The sequence below is a fragment of the Dromiciops gliroides genome, chromosome 6 (genome assembly GCF_019393635.1).
Source record: "Dromiciops gliroides isolate mDroGli1 chromosome 6, mDroGli1.pri, whole genome shotgun sequence".
Lineage (NCBI taxonomy): Eukaryota > Metazoa > Chordata > Mammalia > Microbiotheria > Microbiotheriidae > Dromiciops > Dromiciops gliroides.
This window is the reverse complement of record NC_057866.1, coordinates 221,253,982-221,276,624: the sequence shown is the minus strand read 5'-3', so window position 1 is coordinate 221,276,624 and position 22,643 is coordinate 221,253,982. Positions and strand designations below refer to the sequence as shown.

The following is a 22,643-nucleotide window of genomic DNA, read 5'->3' as shown; positions in this document are numbered from 1 at the left end:
AGTTGCTTAGAACCATTGAGAGATTAAATGACCTGACCAAGGTGGGACTTAAACTCAGATCTTTCTGGCTTTCAGTCCATGCATGTTGCTCCTCTTTTTTTTTTTTTGTAAATTAAAAAAAAAATCCAAGTTCCTAAATCTTCAACCAACAAGTATTTATTATGTATCTATTATGACAAGACAGTGCTAGGCACTAGAGACAGAAAGACAAACAAAATTGTCTTTGCTCTTCAGGATTTCCATTCTATTGAATAGGTAATAAGATGGAGGGAAAAGAGTAATTGACCATTGCCAAATGGAAAAGGAGCAGCAGTTACTCAAAATGAGAAATCCCATTCTCACAGTCACCCTGATTTGCATTCTCATTACTCTCATCATTCTTGTTACACTCCCTCATCACTATTAGGTCTTACTGATTCTACCTCCAAGTCTCTCAAAACCTTCTCTCCACTTCAATAACCACCATTCAAGTCCAGGCCCTCATCACCTCCTGCCTAGATTATTGCAATAGATTCTTATTTGAGCTCCCTACCTCTGGGGCCCACCCATCCTCTGTGCCCCAAAGCTTTGCCAAGGCACAAATCTGATCAACTCATTCCCCTTCATAAAAAAAAAAAATTAATGTTCCCTTTTGCTTCTTTAAGATAAAATTTTTAAAAAGTCTTTAGTCTGGCATTTCAGGCCTTCCAAAATCTGGTCCCCATCTGCCCGTTTGCATTAATTTCACATTGCTCCCCTTTATGTAATCTTTCTTATGTTCCAGCCAAACTAGATTACTGCCTTTAGCTGTTCCCCAATTCAGCTTTCTATCTCCAGCTTCTATGGAATTCCATTGGCCTTCTCACGTGTCAGGAAGACTTTCTTCCCCTCCTGGACCTCTCAGCTTCTTTCAAAGTTTAGTTCAGTGGCCACTTCCTCCTGGAGCTGTTCCCTGACACTTCTCCCCGTGTCCAAGCCAGTTACTTATAACTAAATTCATCAGTTGAAGAATCAAGATTTTTCTGCTAATGACAGTGATCTACAGACAAACAAACAGTGGTATTCTCAGACCTGAAGATCAGTTGAGATGCCGTGTGAACATTTTAAAGTGTAAAAGGGAAATAGGGAAATCCAGTCAATGGCAGTTGCTTCCCCATACTGTTTTGGAAAGAGATGCAAGAGCATAATAATTGGAATTTAAGGACCTTGCTCCCTTACTGGCCAGCTGTGTGATCTTGAACAAATCACTTAGTTTCAGTTTACCCATTTTGAAAAGGAGGGATTGAATCAGATGTTCTCTGAAGTTTCCCCCATCCCTAAATTCTACTACCCTCTGATCTCTGAGATGTTAATGAACTTAGACATGCCATTTAACTCTCCTTGTCCTTATTAATTCCCTGCCTCATGGAGTCAGATGACTGTGCTAAGTTATATCTACAGTCTCTTTCAGCTCTAAGAACTCCATGGTTTTGTTAATGGAAGAACTAGGTTAAATAAATTCCCACTAGAGGTCTGCATGAATGTGTTGTCCTATATAGAATGGAGGTGTTCCGAGAAACTGAAATGCTTCACCACATTTCCATGGGGTGGTGTCACTTCTCCTGCTAAGACAACCACTTTCACCTTCCAGTCTACATGCCTCTCTGGCTGCTCTCCACCCTGGAAAGTCTTTTTTAAATTCTTGAATTCCTATCATGTGCCTAATCATTGGTTTGGGTGAAAATGTTCCTAGACACAGGAGAGCTGCAAATGAAGGAAGAAGTGTTAATGGGGGAAGCTTTTCTGAGGATCAAGCTACCCAAACAAAAAAGATTTCACTGCTGAATGAAAGGGCACCAGGAATTTACTCCTGATTCCTTTGAAATGATGTTAGCTACCTCATTTAATTCAGTGTTAGTTTGGGAATTGCTTACTATGTGCCAGGACTGCGGGATCCCAGGACAAATTCAAAGCAGACGCTGCCCCTTGAGGAGTTCACATTGTGTCGTGGAGAAGCTACATAACAAGTTAAGTATAAAACATAGACCAAGATGGGAGAATTAGTAAATGAGAGGGCATAAGGGATCAAGATAAACTAGGGAAGCTCTGAGGGGAGGAGAAAGAGCACTTCCAGGAATATGGGACTATCTATAGAGCCAAGGAGATGGGAGATAGGATTACTGGTATAGGGAACAGCAAGGAGGTTACTTCGAATGTAGAGTGTGGGAAGGAATGTCTAATCAGAGAAGTGCATATTAATTATGCATTTGACTGATGGGCAACGTGTGTCATAACAATGTGTAATTATGGAGGCAATAGGAAGAGTATTAAAAATGTTGTGTTTTAGCATTTCTCATGGATTCCTCTCCCCTATTCCTTAAGATAATGTGGAACAGCAGGGCAGCTAGGTGGCGCAGTGGATAGAGCACAGGCCCTGGATTCAGGAGTACCTCAGTTCAAATCCGGCCTCAGACACTTGACACTTACTAGCTGTGTGAGCCTGGGCAAGTGACTTAACCCCCATTGCCCTGCAAAAAAAAAAAAAAAAAGAAAGAAAAAAGAAAAAGAAAAAGAAAAAAGAAGATAACGTGGCACAAGGGCAGCTAGGTGGCACAGTGGATAAAGCACCAGCCCTGGATTCAGGAGGACCTGGGTTCAAATCTGACCTCAGACACTTGACACTTACTAGCTGTGTGACCCTGGGCAAGTCACTTAACCCTCATTGCCCCACAAAAAAGAAAGAAATATCATAGAGACATGAGAATAATACTTGTTTTTAACATAAGCACTTGAAAACATAACCTGAAATAAATGGGGAATATAAGTCCTGACCTATTGTTGTCTTTTCTTCTTATGTTCATGGTTGTAACTTTAAGGTTTTTTTAGAGAAAGAAGTAGGGAGGCACAGGTACAGGATCTGTGATGGAAACTAACTCTTCTGAATGCCCGGATATCTAAGTAGTTCCCTAAACATCCTCTGCCAAGCTCCACCCTTTGAATGGAACACTGGTGCTACAGGCTGTGCCAAATCCAACAGAACAATTCATTGTTGGAAGCCCTTGGAGTCTAGGATACCAAAAGTTTGAACCAAACACCTGCTCTCCCCCTAAAACCCCAAACCAAAAAACACCCCTCATGCATATCATAATGCAATTCAACCAAAAAGTTTGAAAAAAAGGTATAAAGTCTGTAAATAGCAAGGAAAAATTGGCAACAATGATATTACTTAATTCCAGGACTTATAAATCAATGAAGTACAGGTTGTTTATCTCTCTCTGTCTCTGTCTCTCTTTCTCTCTCTATCTCCATCTCTATCTCTATATACATAACTATATTTGCACATATATATGTATATACACATATACATATAGATATATATATTTGTACATGTATTACATTTATATTTTATTATATAATATAATGTATAATATAATATATAAATGCCCATATATGTGTGTATATATGTATAAAGTTGTCTATGTAATTACCTTTTCTGAGTTATATTTTGACAATGACATTTGTTTTAAAAAGATTTAATCTGGGGGGCAGCTAGGTGGCTCAGTAGATAAAGCACCGGCCCTGGATTCAGGAGGACCTGAGTTCAAATTCGGCCCCAGACACTTGACACTTAGTAGCTGTGTGACCCTGGGCAAGTCACTTAACCCTCATTGCCCTGAAAAAACAATTTTTAACATTTCATCTGGTAAAATTGGGTTTCGGAGAATTTTTTTAAAAAGTATCTTATTGTTTTCATTTTATGATGTGTTATTTTGAAAAACGCTGAGTTATCCTAGCACCTTCTATTTTCCATTTTCCTTATTCCATTTTCTCCTTCCATTAAACTGTTAGTGTAGTAGTTATTGTTCAGTTATTTCTAATGCTTAGTGACCCCATTTAGGGCCTTCTTGACTTCTTACTGAAGTGATCTGCCATCTCCTTCTCTAGCTCATTTTATAGATGAGGAAACTGAGGCAAACAGGGTTAAGTGACTTGCCCGGGGTCACATAGTTTCTGAGGCTAGATTTGAATTCATAAAGATGAATCTTCCTGACTCCAGGCCCAGTGCTCTATCCCCTGCAACACCTAGCTTCCCCATGAAAGTATAGCATTAGCTATGGGGGCAGCTAACTGACACAGTGGATAGAGCACTGGCCCTGAAGTCAAGAGGACCTGAGTTCAAATATGACCTCAGACATTTGACATTTACTAGCTGTGTGACCCTGGGTAAGTCACTTAACCCCAATTGCCTCAAACATCTGGGACCATCTCCAGTCATCCATATGTGCATCTTGCCAATGGGCTCAGATGGTTCTGGAGGAGAGAATCAGGTTGGTGACCTTGTACAGCCCTCACTCACTTAAATCCAATTCACTGCAAGTCATGATATCACCCTGATGTCAAGGTCCTCTTCAAGAACAAAGGACAAACAACAAAAGCATTAGCTATGAACTGAAGTAAAATAGTAGATTGGAATGAATTTTGAGTTTATCTTAGTCTAGAGGTGCAGTGGATAGAGTGTTAGACTTGGATTCAGGAAGATCTGAGTTCAAATACTACCTCGGACACAATTTAGGTACATGACCCTTTGCAATTCATTTAGCCTCTCAGTTTCCTCATATTCAAAATAGGGATAATAATAGCACCTATATCGTTGGGTTGTCATGAGGATGAAATGCGGTAGCATAAAGAACTTTGAAAATATTAAAATGCTCCATAAAGGTTAGCTAATACTACTATGATTAGTCCACTCTCCACTTTCTTTTTTAAAAATCTTGAATGTATTTTATTATCTCCAGTTACATGTAAAGATAGTTTCAACATTTTTCTTTATAAGATTTCTAGTTCCAATTTTTCTCCCTCATTCCCTTCCCTCCCCAAGACAGGAAGAAATCTGATGTAGGTTATATATGTACAATCACATTAAACATATTTCTGCATTAGTCATGTTGTGTAAAAAGAGTCAGAAAAAAGGGAAAAACCTCAAAAAAGAAAAAAAAAAACAAAAAAGAGTAGAACCAGTATTTTCCATCATGAGTCCTTTGGAATTGTCTTGGATCATTGCATTGCTGAGAAGAGCCAAGTCTATCACAGTTGCTGGTTCTTCTCACTTCATTCAGAATCAGTCCACTTAAACCTTTCCAGGTTTTTCTGAAATCCGCATGCTCATCATTTCTTACAGCACGATAGTATTCCATTACATTCATATACAACAACTTGTTCAGTCATTCCCGAATTGATGGGCATCTCCTCAATTTTCAATTCTTTGTCACCACAAAAAGAGGTGCTCTAAATATTTTTGTACATGTGGGTCCTTTTCCCTTTTCTATGATCTCTCTGGGATACAGACCTAGTATTGGTATTACTAGATCAAAGGTTATGCACAGCCCCATAGTCCTTTGAGCATAGTTTCAAATTGCTTTCCAGAATGGTTGGATAAGTTTACAACTTCACCAACATGCATTAGTTTTCCAATTTTTCCAAAGCTTCTCCAACATTTATTATTTTCCTTTTATGTCATATTAGCCAATCTGATAGGTGAGGTGGTACCTCAGAGTTGTTTTAATTTGCATTTCTCTAATCAATAGTGATTTAGAACATTTTTTTTAATATGGCAATAGATAGACTTGATATCTTCATCTGAGAGTGGTCTGTTCATATTCTTTGACCATTTCTCAATTGAGGAATACCCTCCACTTTGTAACCTTCCACCAAGAAGCCAAAACAGATTAGAATTTATCTTTGTTCTAAGCATAGCCAGGAGACACTAAGACATTCTTGAGTGGTCTACAATCCTTGCTGCTGCTTTGTGATGTCTGTCTTAAAAAAAGACCACCTGGATACGGATGCAAGGCTTTTATTTCCAGCTGCTTCATGGATCATAAATCATAGGTGTGGGGAAAGCAAATAAATTCCATGCCTCAGTTTTCTCACTTGTAAAATGCATAAAAAAATCCATTTCTAACTATCTACAGTGATTTAAGTAATGGGGATGAGATGTTTATTCATTCAGACATTCAACAAATATTTGCTGTATGTAACATGAAAGGTATTGGATAATATCATGTGTCAAAAAACCCTGGGGGGAAAGGTTTCTAAATACATCTGAGATACAATTAATGCCTTTTAAACCCATCTTGCAGCTAATTTCCTCAAACCACAGTTGGGGGCTTCTTGTTAATAACCAGATGTCCAGTTGGACATAATTTCCATAACATGTAAAATCCACTAGATTAATCTGACTATATCTAGAGTAATGGTAATCAGCATTTAATTAATTCACTTTTTAGGCAGCTAAAGATAAAACATCCTTTCAAATGCTTTTGGGACTAAGATGATTGCTGGCATGGTTGCAATTTGCACAATTAACAGTTGGTGCTATTATTATCAATATTATTATTCATCTTACTGCCAACCTAAATCCTTCATTCTAAGGTTTAAGCATATTTCTATTTTTTGGGACTTGTGATGGGGAATAGTGTATCTATTTCTTCTTATCCTTAATAAACGTTGATATATCATGTAAAACCCAGGCTACATTTTGCCAAAATGGGTTAAAAAATTCTTTTCATTCTGTTTTCATGAAAGGTTAATAACATACTTTTCTGAGAAAAAAGAGAAAGAGACAGAGAGAGAGAAAGACAGAGACAGAGAGAAACAGAGACAGAGAGACAGGCAGAAACAGAGATAGAGACAGAGAGAGAAAGACAGAGGATAGAGACAGAGACAAACAGAAACAGAGAGAGACAGAGAGCTTGAGAAAGGGTGAGGGGGGTGGGATTCATTTTCCCCAGGCTATAAGATTTTGCCATTTTCTTTTTCTTTTTCTTGTTTTTCTTTTCCATTTTCTTTTTCAATTGGTTGGTGGTTTGTTTAATAACATGTCTTCAATTTATAATAAAGTTATTGAGCTTGGGGAAAAACAATAATAATAATAAACTTGTGTGTAATATCAATACATGCTTTCAAATATAAAATTAAAAAAAAAGAAACCACAGTAATAAATCATATTAATGTTTATAGCTGAAGACTTTTTTTTTTCTTTTGGTGAGGCATTTGGAGTTAAGTGACTTGTCCAGGGTCACAAAGATAACAAGTTTTAAGTGTCTGAGGCCGGATTTGAACTCAGGTCCTCCTGACTCCAGGGCTGGTGCTCTATCCACTGCACCACCTAGCTGCCCCCATATTAATGTTTATAAACATGACTTGTTGGGGAAGCTAGGTGACACAGTAGATAAAGCACCAGCCCTGGAGTCAGGAGGACCTGAGTTCAAATCCGGTCTCAGACACTTGACACTTACTAGCTGTGTGACCTTGGGCAAGTCACTTAACCCTCATTGCTCTTCAAAATAAATAATTAAGTGAATAAATAAATAGATAGATAGATGATAGATAGATAAATACATAAAACAAACAAACAAACATAAATTGTTGGTTTGGAATGAGACCTCTGAGAACAACCCCATATAACGGTCCTGACAAGTAATCATCCAGCCTTTGTTTAAGTAGGTACAAATGGAAGATAACGTCAGAGGTAAGGTGCTAGGAGCAAAAGTGAGGAAGAGGAGATGGAGGACTGGGAAAGACAGAGTTTTTATTCGAGTTGAACCTTGAAGAAATAGCTAGAGAAGTTAGGAGGTGGACGTGCGGAAGGGGCATATTCCAGGCATGGAGGAGAATGGCAGTAACCAAGCCCAGAGTACAGACATGGAGTGTCATGTTTGAAGAGCAGTGAGAAGGCCAGTATCTCTGAAATATAAAATATGTGGAGAGGAATGAGGTTTACCAGATTTCCATTCCTACTTCTGATGGTCTGTGATATTCCATTGTTCTTGGCAATTCCCGACATTCTGCTTTTCAAGCCGAACAAAAATGGAGGGAGTGACACGAATAATCTAAGTGATGGTCTCTGACTTGGTCATCTTTTCAATGGTTTGTTGAGGTACTTGCTTCTTACATTAGGGGAGTGTTCAGGCCTGGGAGGTAATAGTTTCTTTGTACTGTACACCCTTGTCAAAACACATTTGGAACATCATTTTCAGATGGGATTCACCTAGGTCTCATTTTATTCCCAGAATGCCATTTCCAGTTTATAGCACACTGCTTTGCATATCTTTTGAGATATCCTATGGACAAGATGTCACTCTTTGTAAATGTGTACATTCAGATTTAGAGAAAGAAATATTGTTTAGATGTTTTTCAGTGGTTTCTGATGCTTAGTGACCCCATTGGGGTTTTCTTGGCAGAGACACTGGAATGGTTTGCCATTTCCTTCTCCAGCTCATTTTACAGATGAGGAACTAAGGCAAACAGAGTTAAGCGATTGTCCAGGGTCACACAGCCAGTAAGTGTCTGAGGACGGATTTGAATTCAGCTCTTCCCGACTGCAGGTTCAACACTCAATCCACTGTGCCACCAACTACCCCAGAGGGAAAAATGAGATGGGAGGAACATGGTTTTAATAAAGGAAACTGAGTGAACAACTGGTGAAACATGAAGGGGCATCTTAGCATCTCAAAAAATAGAAACTGTAAAACAAATTGTGAGTTAGAAGGGAGTCCTTAGACTTCTGAAAAGTCAGGGTTAGAGGGGATAATAATAGCTGCATTTTGTTAGGGTGTTGGTGGTGGGGTATAATTCAGATTAAAAAAACAAAACAAAACAGTAAGCCCTAGATAGCCTTAGGTATACCTAGGAGACTTAAGGAGGAACTCAGGGGGCAGCTAGGTGGCACAGTGGATAAAGCACCAGCCCTGGATTCAGGAGGACCTGAGTTCAAATCTGGCCTCAGACACTTGACACTTACTAGCTGTGTGACCCTGGGCAAGTCACTTAACCCCAATTGCCTGGCCAAAAAAAAAAAAATAAACAAACAAACAAAAAAAACCAAGAGGAAGTCAAACATAGATCATGGACTATATAAGGCAGAACAGAATTTGCAGATCACCCAATTCAACTCTTATTTTACAGATGAGGAGACTGAGGCTTAGAAAGATTAATTATTTGCCTAGGGCCATGTAGCTACTTGGTTTCAGAGTCAAGAATAGAATTCAGGTATCCAGAGGCCTAATGCAGTATTCTTGTCATTTCTCAGAGAGTCAGATAAAGCACAGGAAAGAATGAGATTCAAGTGCCTGGACATGGTCATGCAGAACTAGAAATCTCAAAGTTAGATTTTTATTATGCTTTATATCGGATAGATAGAGTTTGTATCCTGAAAAATCACAACTCCTGTAATATGATAGCCTTCATTAAGTTCAATTAAAAAGCATTTATTAAGTATCTACCATGTGTCAGGAATGTTTGTAGGACCTGAGGATACAGGAATAGAGTGAAGTGATCTCTACTCACAGGGACCTTACATTCTAATGGAGAAAGCAACAGATACAAACAGTAGAGCACACTCAAGGAAGCTGCCCTGGGAGCATGCAGTTGATGCCTTGCTGCTAAGGATGCATATGGAAAGTATCAGGGAAGTCATGTCCCCTTAGAAGAAATAATCAAATCCTTGGATAATGACAGTGTAAACAACTGTGAAAACAAGTAGCCCAGTATTTCATCTCAAGAAATGCAGATCTGTTAGAATAAAAGCTAAGTCCCCAAGAATTAAAAATCTGATGCCACTAGGTGGCGCAGTGGATAGAGCACCGGCCCTGGACTTAGGAGGACCTGAGTTCTAATCCAGCCTCAGACACTTGACACTTACTAGCTGTGTGACCCTGGGCAAGTCACTTAACCCCAATTGCCTCACCAAAAAAAAAAAAAAATCTGATGTCAGTTAATCTCCATTCACAGGAGCAATTGCTATGGTTTGGAGCAAAGCAAGGACAGGAGAGAATTAATGATTACATCAAAGGTAGCTCAATAGGTGGCTCAATGGATAGAATGCTGGGTCTGGACTCAGGAAGAACTGAATTCAAACTTAGCCTTAGATACTAGTTATATAACCCTATGTAAGTCACTTAACCTCTCTTTTTTTTAAAATGGGGATAATAATAGCACCTACCTCTCATGGTTGTGAAGAACAAATGAGATAATATTAGTAAAGCATTTAACACAGTATCATTTTTATTCATCTGAAAGACTGGAAAAAGGAAGGTTATGTGGGCTTGGCAGCTATCTTAACCCCTTTTCTCTAAGTTTTTAATTTGCTTTATTAGTAGGTCCTCTTTGTTTCTAATTCCAAGAATATAATTTAAATTATATGATGCAACTATTAGCAAAATACTTTATACAAATAATTTTAAATTCTCCTTTACTAGGACATACTATTGTATAAAAGGAAAACTATCATACAAAAAAGTTTTTCCCCTAAAATATAATTTGTATAGAATATAGAATATGTATAATATAATAGCATTATAGATGTGTGTATATGTATAGTATATATAGACCCCATATATATGTATATGTGTGTAAATATATACATATATATACATATATGTGTGTGTGTATGTAAATAAATGGGACAGAATAGGACTTAAAGGATAGTACTATACATAAGTATGTGTGTGTGTGTATTACTATCCTTTAAGGCCTCCTTCCATCCCATTTGAGAAATGTGAACCATTACAGTTATATATCCCTACCTGAAGCTCATATAGACAATTGAAGAAGGTGAGGTTAGCCCCCAAAGTTACGTCTTAAAATGATGTCCACAAACTCATTTCAGGAACCCTAGAGTTCCCTTTGACTTAGACCAAGACTGCCTCGTTTATTGTTTGACTTGGTGCACTTCACAGCCATGCTATATTTCCAGACCTTGGACAGGTCTCTGGTCTGTAGCTCTGGCCTGAATGTGGTAACTGACCTCATCTGACATTTTGCTTGCATCTGGATGCCCCTGAACACTCTCATAAGCCCTACAGACGACCCTGAGCAAACTAGGCCTCTTCACAGGCAACACAGTATTTCTCCAGAAAATGCTTGGTAACAGCCTGGTTAGGGCCAAGGAAAAAATAACATCATAGTCACCAATACACCTTTGACTGTTTATTCACTATATTTGATTCAATACATTTCATTCCACAGAATTAAAACCAAATGAAAAGTAAATAAAAATTCAGACATGTGGTACACAGTTGATAAATAAAATGTTTTTGGTTATTTAAAAAATCAGGGGGGCAGCTAGATGGCGCAGTGGTTAAAGCACTGGCCCTGGATTCAGGAGTACCTGAGTTCAAAGCTGGCCTCAGACACTTGACACTTACTAGCTGTGTGACCCTGCGCAAGTCACTTAACCCCCATTGCCCCGCAAAAAAAAAAAATAATCAGAAGTCTTTAAAAATAGTTTTGTCGGGGCAGCTAGGTGGCACAGTGGATAGAGCACTGGCCCTGGATTCAGGAGGACCTGAGTTCAAATCCAGTCTCAAACACTTAACACTTACTAGCTGTGTGACCCTGGGAAAGTAACTTAACCCCAATTGCAATGCAAAAAGATAAATAAATAAAATAAAAATAGTTTTTTCATCAACAGGATATAAATAAAAAATTCAACTCTGGTAATGTGTATTACTAGACATTGTAGAACTTCCTATTCATGTGGTCACAATAAATAGGCTCAAATCATTTTCATTTATTTTCTCTTCTCTGCCCTCTGCCCATCTTCCCTGTATTACTTTCTACTCTAAAACATTAAAAAATATTAAAGAATTTTAGATAAAGGATTTTAGGAGGTGAAAGATGAGTGGAAGATGTAACAGAGAGGCAAGGAGAGGAGAAAGAAAAAAAATCTGAAAGTCAGCAGCAAAAATGAGATTCTTTACCAATAATGACATATTGAAATCATCTAGTCTACCCATCTTGCAGATGAGGAGACAGACCCAAAGTCATTGGATTGAGAGTGATTTAAAATGAAAAAGGAAAGAGGGAAAAAAATTGTCTATTCATCTGTGCTCAGATGCTGCAAATGGAATTAGTCTGAAAGGAGAACATCCTTATATGGAGTAAGTAGTGATGAGAAACTTAAATTATCCATACATCTTCTGAAAGCATCATTAAAACATAAGTCATAAAAACAAAGAAGCTAACAATGTTTTTTACTTTCTTGGTTTACACTTCATTCACATTACAGTTCTTTCTGAAAGCAGGACAAGTCCCTCTATTATTTTTTTCACTGATTCTGACCAAATAGGGAGTACTCTTTGATTGTTATGAAAGCACTGGGAAATTTGGAAGAAAGTGTGTAAGGACCTATCACAATTTGTAATAACCAACAAAGAGGATGATGAGTTGAATTGTACTTGAGCCTTCGAAAGCAATTCCAAGAAGCTCTAAAGAAATAATTTATGACTTTTTCTCATGAAATTTTAAGTTGGACGATGAATTTAAAATTCGTGGCAGCACTGATAAAGTATACTCCTTCAATACAATTACAAATAGTTTGTGCTGAATAAATGAGACATTATCAGAAAATGCTGAGGTATATGCAAAGAAAGTTCTCTACCCAACTAGGACAGTTTAAAAATGTGTGTGTGTGTATGTGTGTATACACACATATACATTTATGTATATACACATGTATACATATATGCTTACATTTACAGATACACACACACATTTTTAAACATACATATATACATACATACAAACACACACAAGGACAGATACAAAGAGTAATGTGGACCTGAAGGAAAAGTGTCAAGAAGGCTGAGATATAGAGTAAGTTAAGGCTTTTTAAAAATGTTAAGGTGTTTTGGAGGTATGCTCAGAGCAAAAAGAAGAAGAAAAGGAGATAAACTTATTGTTTGAAATAGATGGTATAATGTTAACCATTAAATAAAGAAAGTGGAATTATTCAACTAGTGCATTAGTGGAAGTCTATTTGCAGCTATGTGGTGCAGTGCCAGACCTGAAGTCAAAAGGACTCCTCTTTCTGAGTTCAAATCTGGTCTCAGACACTTATTAGCTGTGTGACCTTGGGCTAGCTACTTAATACTATTTGCCTCAGTTTTCTCATCTGTAAAATGAATTGGAGAAGGAAATGGCAAACCACTTTAGTATCTTTGCCAAGAAAATTCCAAATGGGGTCACAAAGAGCCAGATATGACTGATATGACATAACAACAACAGAATCAAAGAGAAAATTGAATTGGTTAATGCACTGGTCAGATGTCAATTTTGAGCTCCACATTTTAAAAGGGTACAGAGTGGACAAATCAAGTGTGACTAAAGGTAGGTAGAGAGGACAGTGAGTAGACTTGAATGGTTGAAAACTTAGAATGTTGGGGGAAGAAAAATCTTGGGGGGTTTCTTGAGATACTTGTCATCAAGTATTTAAAGGGTTATTATCTGAAAGAGATCAGACACATAGCACCCACAATTAAGAGTCAGGAGGTGATAGATTTTACATAAGAAAGATCTTTCTTATCATTAAAGGTATCCAAAAGAGAAAAAGAATTACTCATTATTTATTTCTCAGGGGAAACACTCAAGTGAAGAGTGGGTAAGAACTTGCCAAGAACATAATGTGGTAGAGGGATTGGGCCACATGTACTCTGACGGCATTTACAGCATTAAAATTCTTTGACTCTAGGCCTTAGCTTGTTTTGATGAAATTTAATGAAACTTACATCATTTTTATAGCATTTGAAATGCACTTTGTAATAAAGGCATTTGACATACTCTGATTAATAAGGTAAAAAAGGGTACTATGACGTGTAACTTTCTACTTGAGAGTGAAAGAGAAATGATTCATTATTTTCTCCTCCCCCAATATTCATTGTATTCTTTTATAGTTTTATTCTCACCTATACAAGGTATATCAGACAGGTTATTTTCAAGGTTCCTTTCAGTTCCATTAATTAGAAAAGTTCCATAATTATAGAGTGAGCAATTTTTAGCCAAGTCTGGTAAGACTTCAATATGAGTCCCAATTAATGGGATTGAGAATAGTAATGAGGGAAATGATTCCCATTTTATCCCTTTATGATTACAAGTACCTTCATTAATATATTGATCAATTTATTTTCAACTGAAAAATGTAAAAACCTGAATATGGGCAATGATTGGAGACTGGCTCACATTTAAATATGCATATTTAAAAGGGAATTGTCTGAGTGACACGGGATGGCAGTTAATGACAATATTGAAATCAATGTCTTTATTCAAAAGCATTCCTAAAAACACAAGAGTTTCACTCATGAATCCTTTGATTCGTGCAAGATTTTGCAAAGAGTTATGCTCATCATAAAAAGGGAATTTTTCACTCAATATTGCCACTTGTAAGAAGTAAGAAATGAGTATATATACATATTTACACACATAGATATATACACACATACATATGTAGATATGTGTGTACATGTGTATGTATATGTGTGCATATATGTATATATGTGTGTTCAATCCTAGAGGTGTTAGGGAGATACTGGAGTCTATTGAGTAAAGGATAGGGACAGACCTATACTCTAGTAAGATCACTTTGACAGTTGGGTGAAGGATAGATGATAGACTAGGGTGGGGAGAGACTTGAGGCAGCAGAACCATCAGCAATCTATTGCAATAATCCAAGTGTGAGGTGATGAGGGCTTGCACCAGGGTGGTAGAAATGGCAGAGAAGAGAAGGGGGCATATTCCTGAGATGTTATGAAGGTAGAATTGATTATAATATATGATAATGTAACTTGATCTACTTTTGGGTAGAAAAGTGAGTTAAAACTCTGGCTAGATCTATCTGGGCCATGACAGAACTGGGCAGACCCTTTAAAACATTTTGCACCAAACCCAGCAATTGTTTTCTAAGCCTTCCTATGAACAACCTCTAGTATGCTAGACAGAGGTGGCTAGACTATGAGTCAGTAAGTTCTGCCTTGGCATTCTGTCTCAGGCATTGACTAGCTGGATGGTTAAGGACAAGTAATTTAACTTTTGTCAACCTTAGACCCCTTCTCTGTAAAATTGGACTAATAATGGCAGCTACACTTCATTGGGTTGTATGAAGAAAAAAGAGATATGTGATAGAGAAGTTGGGAAAAACAGAAGGCTAATTCCTTTTTATATTTGCACCTCTAGCCCCTAGGGTAATAATATTCATAGGAGCAGGGAGGTGGCACAGTGGATAGAGCGCTGGTCCTGAAGTCAGGAGGACCTGAGTTCAAATCTCACCTCAGATACTTACTAGCTGTGTCACCCTGAGCAAGTCACTTAACCCCAATTGCCTTAAACTTCCACAGTCATTTCTAGTTGTTCCAATATATATCTTGCCACTGGACCAAGAAGACTCTGGAGGACAGTGAGGTTGGTAACTTTGCACAGCTCTCCCTCACTTAAATCCAATTCAGTGCAAGTCATGACATCACCTCCATGTCCCAGTCCAATTATTCATATAATATTTTAAGATTTCCAAAGTTTACCCATAAAATGAAGAGGTCATGGAGAAAAGGGGATAGTGTGAAAGATGTGATTGATTGGATAGTAGGAGGGGGGGAAGTCAATGATGACCTTGAGAATGAAAACCTAGGTGTCTCGAACAAGTTCAGAGGTGGCACAAGTTTACTGGGGAAGGTAAGGAATTCTGTTTTAGTCATACTGAATTGGAGATGTTGATGTGACAACCAGAGAGATAGATCGCAAAGAGGACCAATGACATGAGGAAGGTGACATCTTTACTTGCAAGTGAACTGGTTTTAAGTGAGGCAGCGCTGTGTAGAGTTAGCAGCCTCATGGGGTCCAGTGACGAGATGTAGGTCAAGATGATTGGAGATGGCCCAGGATGCAATGGGAAGCCTTGGCCTTTTTAAGCTAAGGGCGTTCCTGGATCTCAGATTGTCTGAGGCAACACCCATTCAGTAGTTAAAGGTAAGAACTGAGGCAAAAGATGACCTAGTTTGTCTTCATGAAAGAATCAATATCTCTCTCTCTCTTTCTCTCTCTCTCTCCTTCTCTCTCTCTCTCTCTCTCTCTCTCTCTCTCTCTCTCTCTCTCTCTCTCTCTCTCTTTTTTTTGGTTGGGCAATGAGGGTTAAATGACTTGCCCAAGGTCACATAGCTAGTAAGTGTCAGATGTCTGAGACCAAATCTGAACTCAGGTCCTCCTGAATCCAGGGCGGGTGCTTTACCTATTGTGTCTCCTAGCTCCCTGCCTCCCCCCACCCCCCGCCCCCACCCTGAAGAATCAATCTTGGAGGGGAAGAACCAGAATTTCTAGCCAGAACAAAAACAATTGCTATTTACACTCACTCTGAGCCATCAAAACCCCCCAAATGAGCCAGTGGTTCTTGTCTTGCAAACCAGAAAAAAAGACAGATAAAAAGCATTCGGTGACTGTAAACCTGGAGTTCAGAAGAGAGATTAGGGCTAGATATATAGATTCTGGAGTCTTCTGCAGAGAGATAACAACTCATAGGAAACAGATGAGATCAAAGGAATAGAGAGAGGTTCCAGACAAATTCAACAGGTATGACTCAACTAGTCTGCTGCTCATGTGTCATTTTTCATAAAATCTCAGAGAATGAATCTTTCTATCTGAATCTCCCAGTGGGTCTGATCCTACTGACCCTACCATATATTCACATACATATATGTACACACACATACATATATACATACACACATATGTATGTATCTGTGTATGTATGTATGTATGTGTAAAATCACCTGTATCTTGGTCCCACTGTTCTTTTGTTTTGTTTTGTTTTGGTGAGGCAATTGGAGTTAAGTGACTTGCCCAGGGTCACACAGCTAGTGTCAAGTGTCTGAGGTCAGATTAAAACTCAGGAACTCCTGAATCCAGGGCCGGTGCTCTATCCACTGCGCCACCTAGCCGCCCCCCAAAGGGTCGCTTTTTAAAGAAGATTCATTTCAACCAGAGGCTTTGATTCTAATTGTCTGCCAATGACTTATTTGATCATAATTCAAAGGATGTGGAATCATCCTTGATCAATTAGGAATAGGCAGTAGTTTCCTAAGCAATATCGATGATCTATTTTTTCCTTTTAAGCTGTGTTTGCAAACCTTTGAAGTTAAATATATGGCCATACTCTCTCAGATGCACTGAAGCCTTCAAACTTCTAGCCAGTCTAGTTTTTTAAAGAAATTACATTAAGGGCCCCACATACTAATAGTCTTATTTTACTTAACTTTTCCCGATTTAAGTATATAATTTAGGTTAGTTGTTTTAAGTATTATTTGGTAGTCCTCTGTTACACCAAGAACATTGTTCTAGGCCTTTGGGTATAGGTATTGACGTATAATAGGAGGCACAGATAAGTGAGAAGACACCCCATATAGAAATTATATGATAGTCAAACTTTCTATTAACTAGGTCTACCTGCTCACATGAATGGTGTGGTACAGAATTGAGGTCCTCTTTTCCCCCTGCTTTTCAGCAATATTGGCAGCAATATAATTTAATTTTAATTTTAATTTTTAAAATGATCTCATCCTTGCCTGATACTTTTGAGCTATAGTGTTTAATACTCTTGAGTCACTACTATCTTCTTTTAGCCCCTTGATTTGTAATTTCAGGTTTGAAATAAACTTCCAGAATTTTTTTTCATCTCCAAACAAAACTAATCTAACAAAGTTCTTTTGGTGGAAGCTAACTTACTTGAACTCTTCCAAATCCATATTACTACGAGTACCTTTAGCTTCCTTTTTGGGGAGTGGAGGAGTGGGGGAGTGGGGGGGGTCTGAATTTGTGATTTTATTGGTGCTAGGAGTTCTGGGTGTGGAAATGTCCTGCACTGATAAAGATCAGCAGCTCCTCTGGAATCTTAAAGTCTGTGAGTTGCCTGAGACTTAAATGAGTCAACTGTGGTCCTCTCTGAACTTACTAAAAATAAAATGAAATAGAAATATCATGTCCTATTTTTCAGTTAAAAAACTGAAGGGCAAAATGGTAAAAACAAGTTTTTAAAAGCAAAATGACTACAATGATGTAAGTGAAAAGATCCCTAAAGGGAAGTTGAATATCACTGAAGGTCCCAGAAAGAAAGAATGTCAGAGAAGTGGGGACTGTTAGGGGAGAATATTGCATGTATCATCAGATGAGATACCTTCTATCTGATGGTTTTGGGTGATTGCTTTTCTTTCTATCAAATGAGATAATATTTCTAAAATGCTCAGCACAATGCCTGCCTGACACATCATAGTCACTTAATAAACACTTCTTCTCTCCCTTCCTCCCCTATGTCACAAGAAAGTTTTCAATCTGGAAGGGGTAGGAAATATCTATGTGGTAAAGATAAAAGACATCCAAAAATGTGTTTTTAAGGTTACTTTCAAGGTTGAAAATTCAATACAGATTCTTTAATTCTCCTACTTGATAATTCAATAAACTTTTTTTTTTTTTGGTGAGGCAATTGCGGTTAAGTGACTTGCCCAGAGTCACACAGCTAGTTATTGTTAAGTGTCTAAGGCTGGATTTGAACTAACTCCAGGGCTGGTGCTCTATATACTGTGCCACCTAGCTGCTCCAATAAACTTAATACAACACATTTTCATTAAGTATCTACCATAGACAAGGATACCACCTTGGAATAAAATATTATTTAACATAAATAGTTCACATTTAATACTTTCATTCCACTAAAAAGAAGGGAAGCCTTGATTTAAAAAAAAAAACAAATAATTGCTTCACTTCTTTATTAAGAAGTATAGCAGATCAAGATCAAGGTGAGAGCACAATTCAAAAACTGTTGCTTTCTTAATGAAACCCAGGAGGAAATAAATACTAGGAAGGAAAGTATCATTCAACATAACTACTTCCTCAATACACCCTTAATCTCACAAATGATTAGCGGCTCCTCAAGGACAGGGATCCTATCTTATATTTCCTTACTATCCCGGATGCCTGTTGTACAGTGCTCTGCTCATATTGAATACTTGTTGACAGGCTAACTGACTCGCTCCCACAGTCACTCACCCTTATTGGCAGGCAGGAAAGTTCTGAATTGTTATAGGAATCTGGAATCAGTTCCAGATTTTTGCAACAGAAGAGAACAGCTTCTATTTTTTAAAACTTGGTAGTGTTCAGAAAGTTTGCTGTGTGCTGGATGGCGAGGTTGTAAGATCATCCTACAACAAAGAAGCTTTTGATAAGCCTAAATTAAATGTAGGGGCAGAGTGAATTTAGACTTGAATAATTTACATACACTGTTCTTTTGTAGGACTCAAAGGCATTTGGATCTTCTATTCCTTTACCTACCTAACTTATCATCGACATAATTCAGATTTAACTGTTAGATTTTCATTGCCCCTCTACTTCCTCTTAGAGGAGCCAGGAAGCATAAACCATTCCTGCCACTCATTCCCATGGAAAGGACAAATGACAATATTCATCTGGCTCCCCTTTAGTAATATGTTGTCCAGAACTAGGTTCCCAAAACCACTTCCTTTATTTCTTATTCATGTAAAGGAAACTTTCGCCCCCCCTCCCCTTCCAGCAAATTGCCTTAAAAAAAAAAAAAAACTAAAAGTGAAAAAAAAAAACCAAACCCAACAACTTTCAACTCTATGTCAAAGACTACAGGAAAGTAAAATTCAGCTGTGGGTGACCAGTTTGGGGCTTTCCATTCTCAACACCATTATGTGGGCATATTACGTAAAATTGAAATTTTCAACTGGAAAATGTAGTTATATAACCATCCCTTGATGGTTGTAGAACTAAAATTTAATTCCATAAAAATGATTTAAGAATTATTTCAGTTTAATTGTTTCTTATAATTGCATATTTGTAATTACTGGCTCTGTAAACTTTGGAAACTCAATTATCCTCCCTGGTCCCTAGTGACATTATTTTCAGTTTGGAAGGTTGAGCTGAATGGCCTCAGATTCTTTACCAGCTTTGAACTGATCTCATCTTATGATCTATGACACAATCCATCCATCAATCAATCAATCAACTAGCACTTATGAAGCACCTACTATGTGCCAGACACTGCATATCTAGAAATGTAAAGAAAGGCAAAGAATAGTCTTTGCTTTCAAGGAGTTAGTGATCTAATGGATAGAAGTGCAAGTCTTTTTGAAGTCTCATATCTGAATTTTAAATTTTAAACATAAAATTTGTAAAGTTATATGCCCATATGTACATACTTTATATATGCATATATGCATTTTCTTATTGACAATTGATTTATATTACATATGTGCAAATGGGTATGCATATATTTCTCTTTTCTAATTTCAGACCATTAATTTGCATTGCAAATTATTTATTTATATAATATTTATACGTATATTTTTATACATATATACCACATATATTTGTCCTTTCGTTTCCTTTCCTTTTCTTGTTTCAGATCATTCATTATGACTAGGTTGGGACCTTGGAAGTCATCTAGTACAACCTTCTCATTTTAAGAACTGAGGCTCAGAGACTTACCCAAGGTCAGATGTTCAGTATTTAGCAGAGGTAGGATTTGACCCCAAATCCAACATCCTTCCCCATATACCATGTCCCCTCTGGCAGAACTTTGAACGTATACCCTCTTTTGAAAAATATCCTCCCACAGATCAGTTTGCTACTAAATACTGTTGACTGTCTGGATAGATCTGAATTCTTTTGATTATTTGAAGAAGGTCACAGTCACCATTCATTTATAGTTTATGTTCCATTCATTTCAAAAACTAAGAATGAAAGGTTAGTGAGAGGTAAGAGGTTGGGTAGGAGCTGACCTACCAAACTGCACTGCTAGTAGATCTGGTTTTCCAGCCAACTCTCTTCACCTCCTTTCACACGGTGTATTAACTTTTAAAATGACCACAAAGTGCAAGTAAAACTTCCACACACATTTTCTCTCTCCCTCTTTCAAAAAAAGTTGAGATGAGCATCTTTTTTTTTTTCTGGCAGAGGTAGTAAGTTTCTGACAGTTTGCTAAGCAGTGGAAATCATGTTGTAAGCAGAAAGACTGCAGGACATAGATTCCTGCAAAATCGGCTTTATTTTTCCAGTGGATACTGGCTATTTTCATAGAATCCAAATCCAAAAACAATTTCACTATGTAGCAAAGTTTCGCTGCAACTGACATCATAAGGCAAACAGACTCAAACCAAGGAAGGATTTTATTCTGCAATTTTCAAAATGGATGAGGCACTTAGCTCTGTGCTTCATTCTAAATCTTCCAGTTTAGTTCTGTTTCAGTGCTCAAATTGTGGCATCTAAAACTTTTGTGACTAGTTGCATTTATACTGCAGCAATTGGGTAACAGAACTATAAATGAGTCCTTTACAATGCAACATTTACATGCCTAAATGAGCAGTGATTTAGAAAGTGCTTGAAAAGCAGACTTGACTATTTAGGAGAATGACATCAACATTTATAAGGCTTAACTTTAGCACCCAAACAAACTAATGCCTAATGCTTTGGGGTAAGCCACACAAATGCCAGACAGTTGAGGAACAGCTGAAAAACCTGAGAAGGAAGTTGGATTTTTCTGAAATATGTACCACTCACTGCATCTACAGGAGTTCTGACAGTTGGGCTTGCAAATAAGAGTTTCCCACTATGTAGTTTCCATTCTAACAGACACAATCGGCACTTTTCCGGTTGGACCTATCCCTTCTGAGTTAGATTTCACTCGAGATAGAACTCAGTGCTCTTCAGCCTACTTCTCCCTAAGTCTAGATGGGGAAACCTATCAATATCCCAAGTGACAATGAAAGCAAAGCTTGGGCACTCTCGGTAATTAAGGCAGAACTTTGAATGCTTCAGTTGTACTTTCTAGAGTTCTCTGGCGTGTGGCCAAGGGCTTAAATGATAACTTCATTCTGTATTGTAAAGATCTTTATTTAGGGCATAGGATGAAGGAAGAGAGAGGAGCGAGGCGAGTAAACTTTCAAGGCAATCACGGGGGGGGGGGGCCTTTAATGACACAAAACGACACTGGCTCTTTACACATCATTGTTTCCATCATTGCCCTGTTTTCATTGCTCTTTTTGTAGGTCTCAACATCTCCTGTTTAAGCTGGCCAGAGTGCTAAAAATAAACAAAAGCAGTACGACTTACTTTCCAGTGATAAACTGACTTCTGGACGGTGTGCAAATAGGCTGGACGTAGTAGTTTTCCAGTTTAACTCCTTGGGCAGCAAGCTTGTCCAGAGTGGGCGTCTTGATTTCTGATCCGTGGTATCCCACATCTCTAAATCCCTGGTCATCAGCTAGGATGAACACAATATGAGGCTGAGAGGTAGCGGATGACCTGGGCTCTGGCCCCTCTCTAGCTTGGGGGGCTCTGGCTGCTGTCCCTTCCTCTTCCTCCTCCAGGCCGTGGCCCCAGGACAGGTAGCCATAGGTGAGGAGGCTGAGCACAGAGAAACCGGTCAGCGCTCCCATGGCTAACATTTTCCCCTGCCAGATGCCAGACGCCGGGGGTGATGGTGGCTGTGGCTGCAGAGGCGGCGGCCCCGCGAAACCCCTGGGGGCCATGCAACCCTTTCTGAGTCGAGGCTGCTGAGCGCACGTGGGGCCCTCCACGCCACCTTGGGCAAACACATGCAGACTCGGGAGATCACTCAGCAGGTCACAGGGTGGACCCTGAAGGAAAGCGGGGGCTCATCCTTGCTGACACCAACTTCAACGACTTTGTCTTCCACTTCCTGAAGTGATGCATGGGAGGACTGAAAAAGGGGGGGGGGCAACGCAGAAGGAGGCTGTTCTCTCCTCTACTTAATTTCCTCCCAACATCCTTCCCCAAAGTGAGAACAACACCACCAACAAAAACCTCACACCCCTCCCTCGGAAAAATGT

The 22,643-nt window shown here is 38.4% G+C and overlaps 1 protein-coding gene across 1 annotated transcript in view; it reads right to left on the bottom strand.

The window, feature by feature from the left end:
• The window catches only part of ARSJ (arylsulfatase family member J), a 128,186-nt gene extending 105,864 nt beyond the window's left edge, over positions 1–22,322 (bottom strand). Inside the window, exon 1 of the mRNA XM_043972566.1 lies at positions 21,904–22,322. Coding sequence (XP_043828501.1) covers positions 21,904–22,322 — 419 coding nt within the window. The remainder of the gene's footprint in view (positions 1–21,903) is intronic.
• Positions 22,323–22,643: the final 321 nt, after the last annotated feature.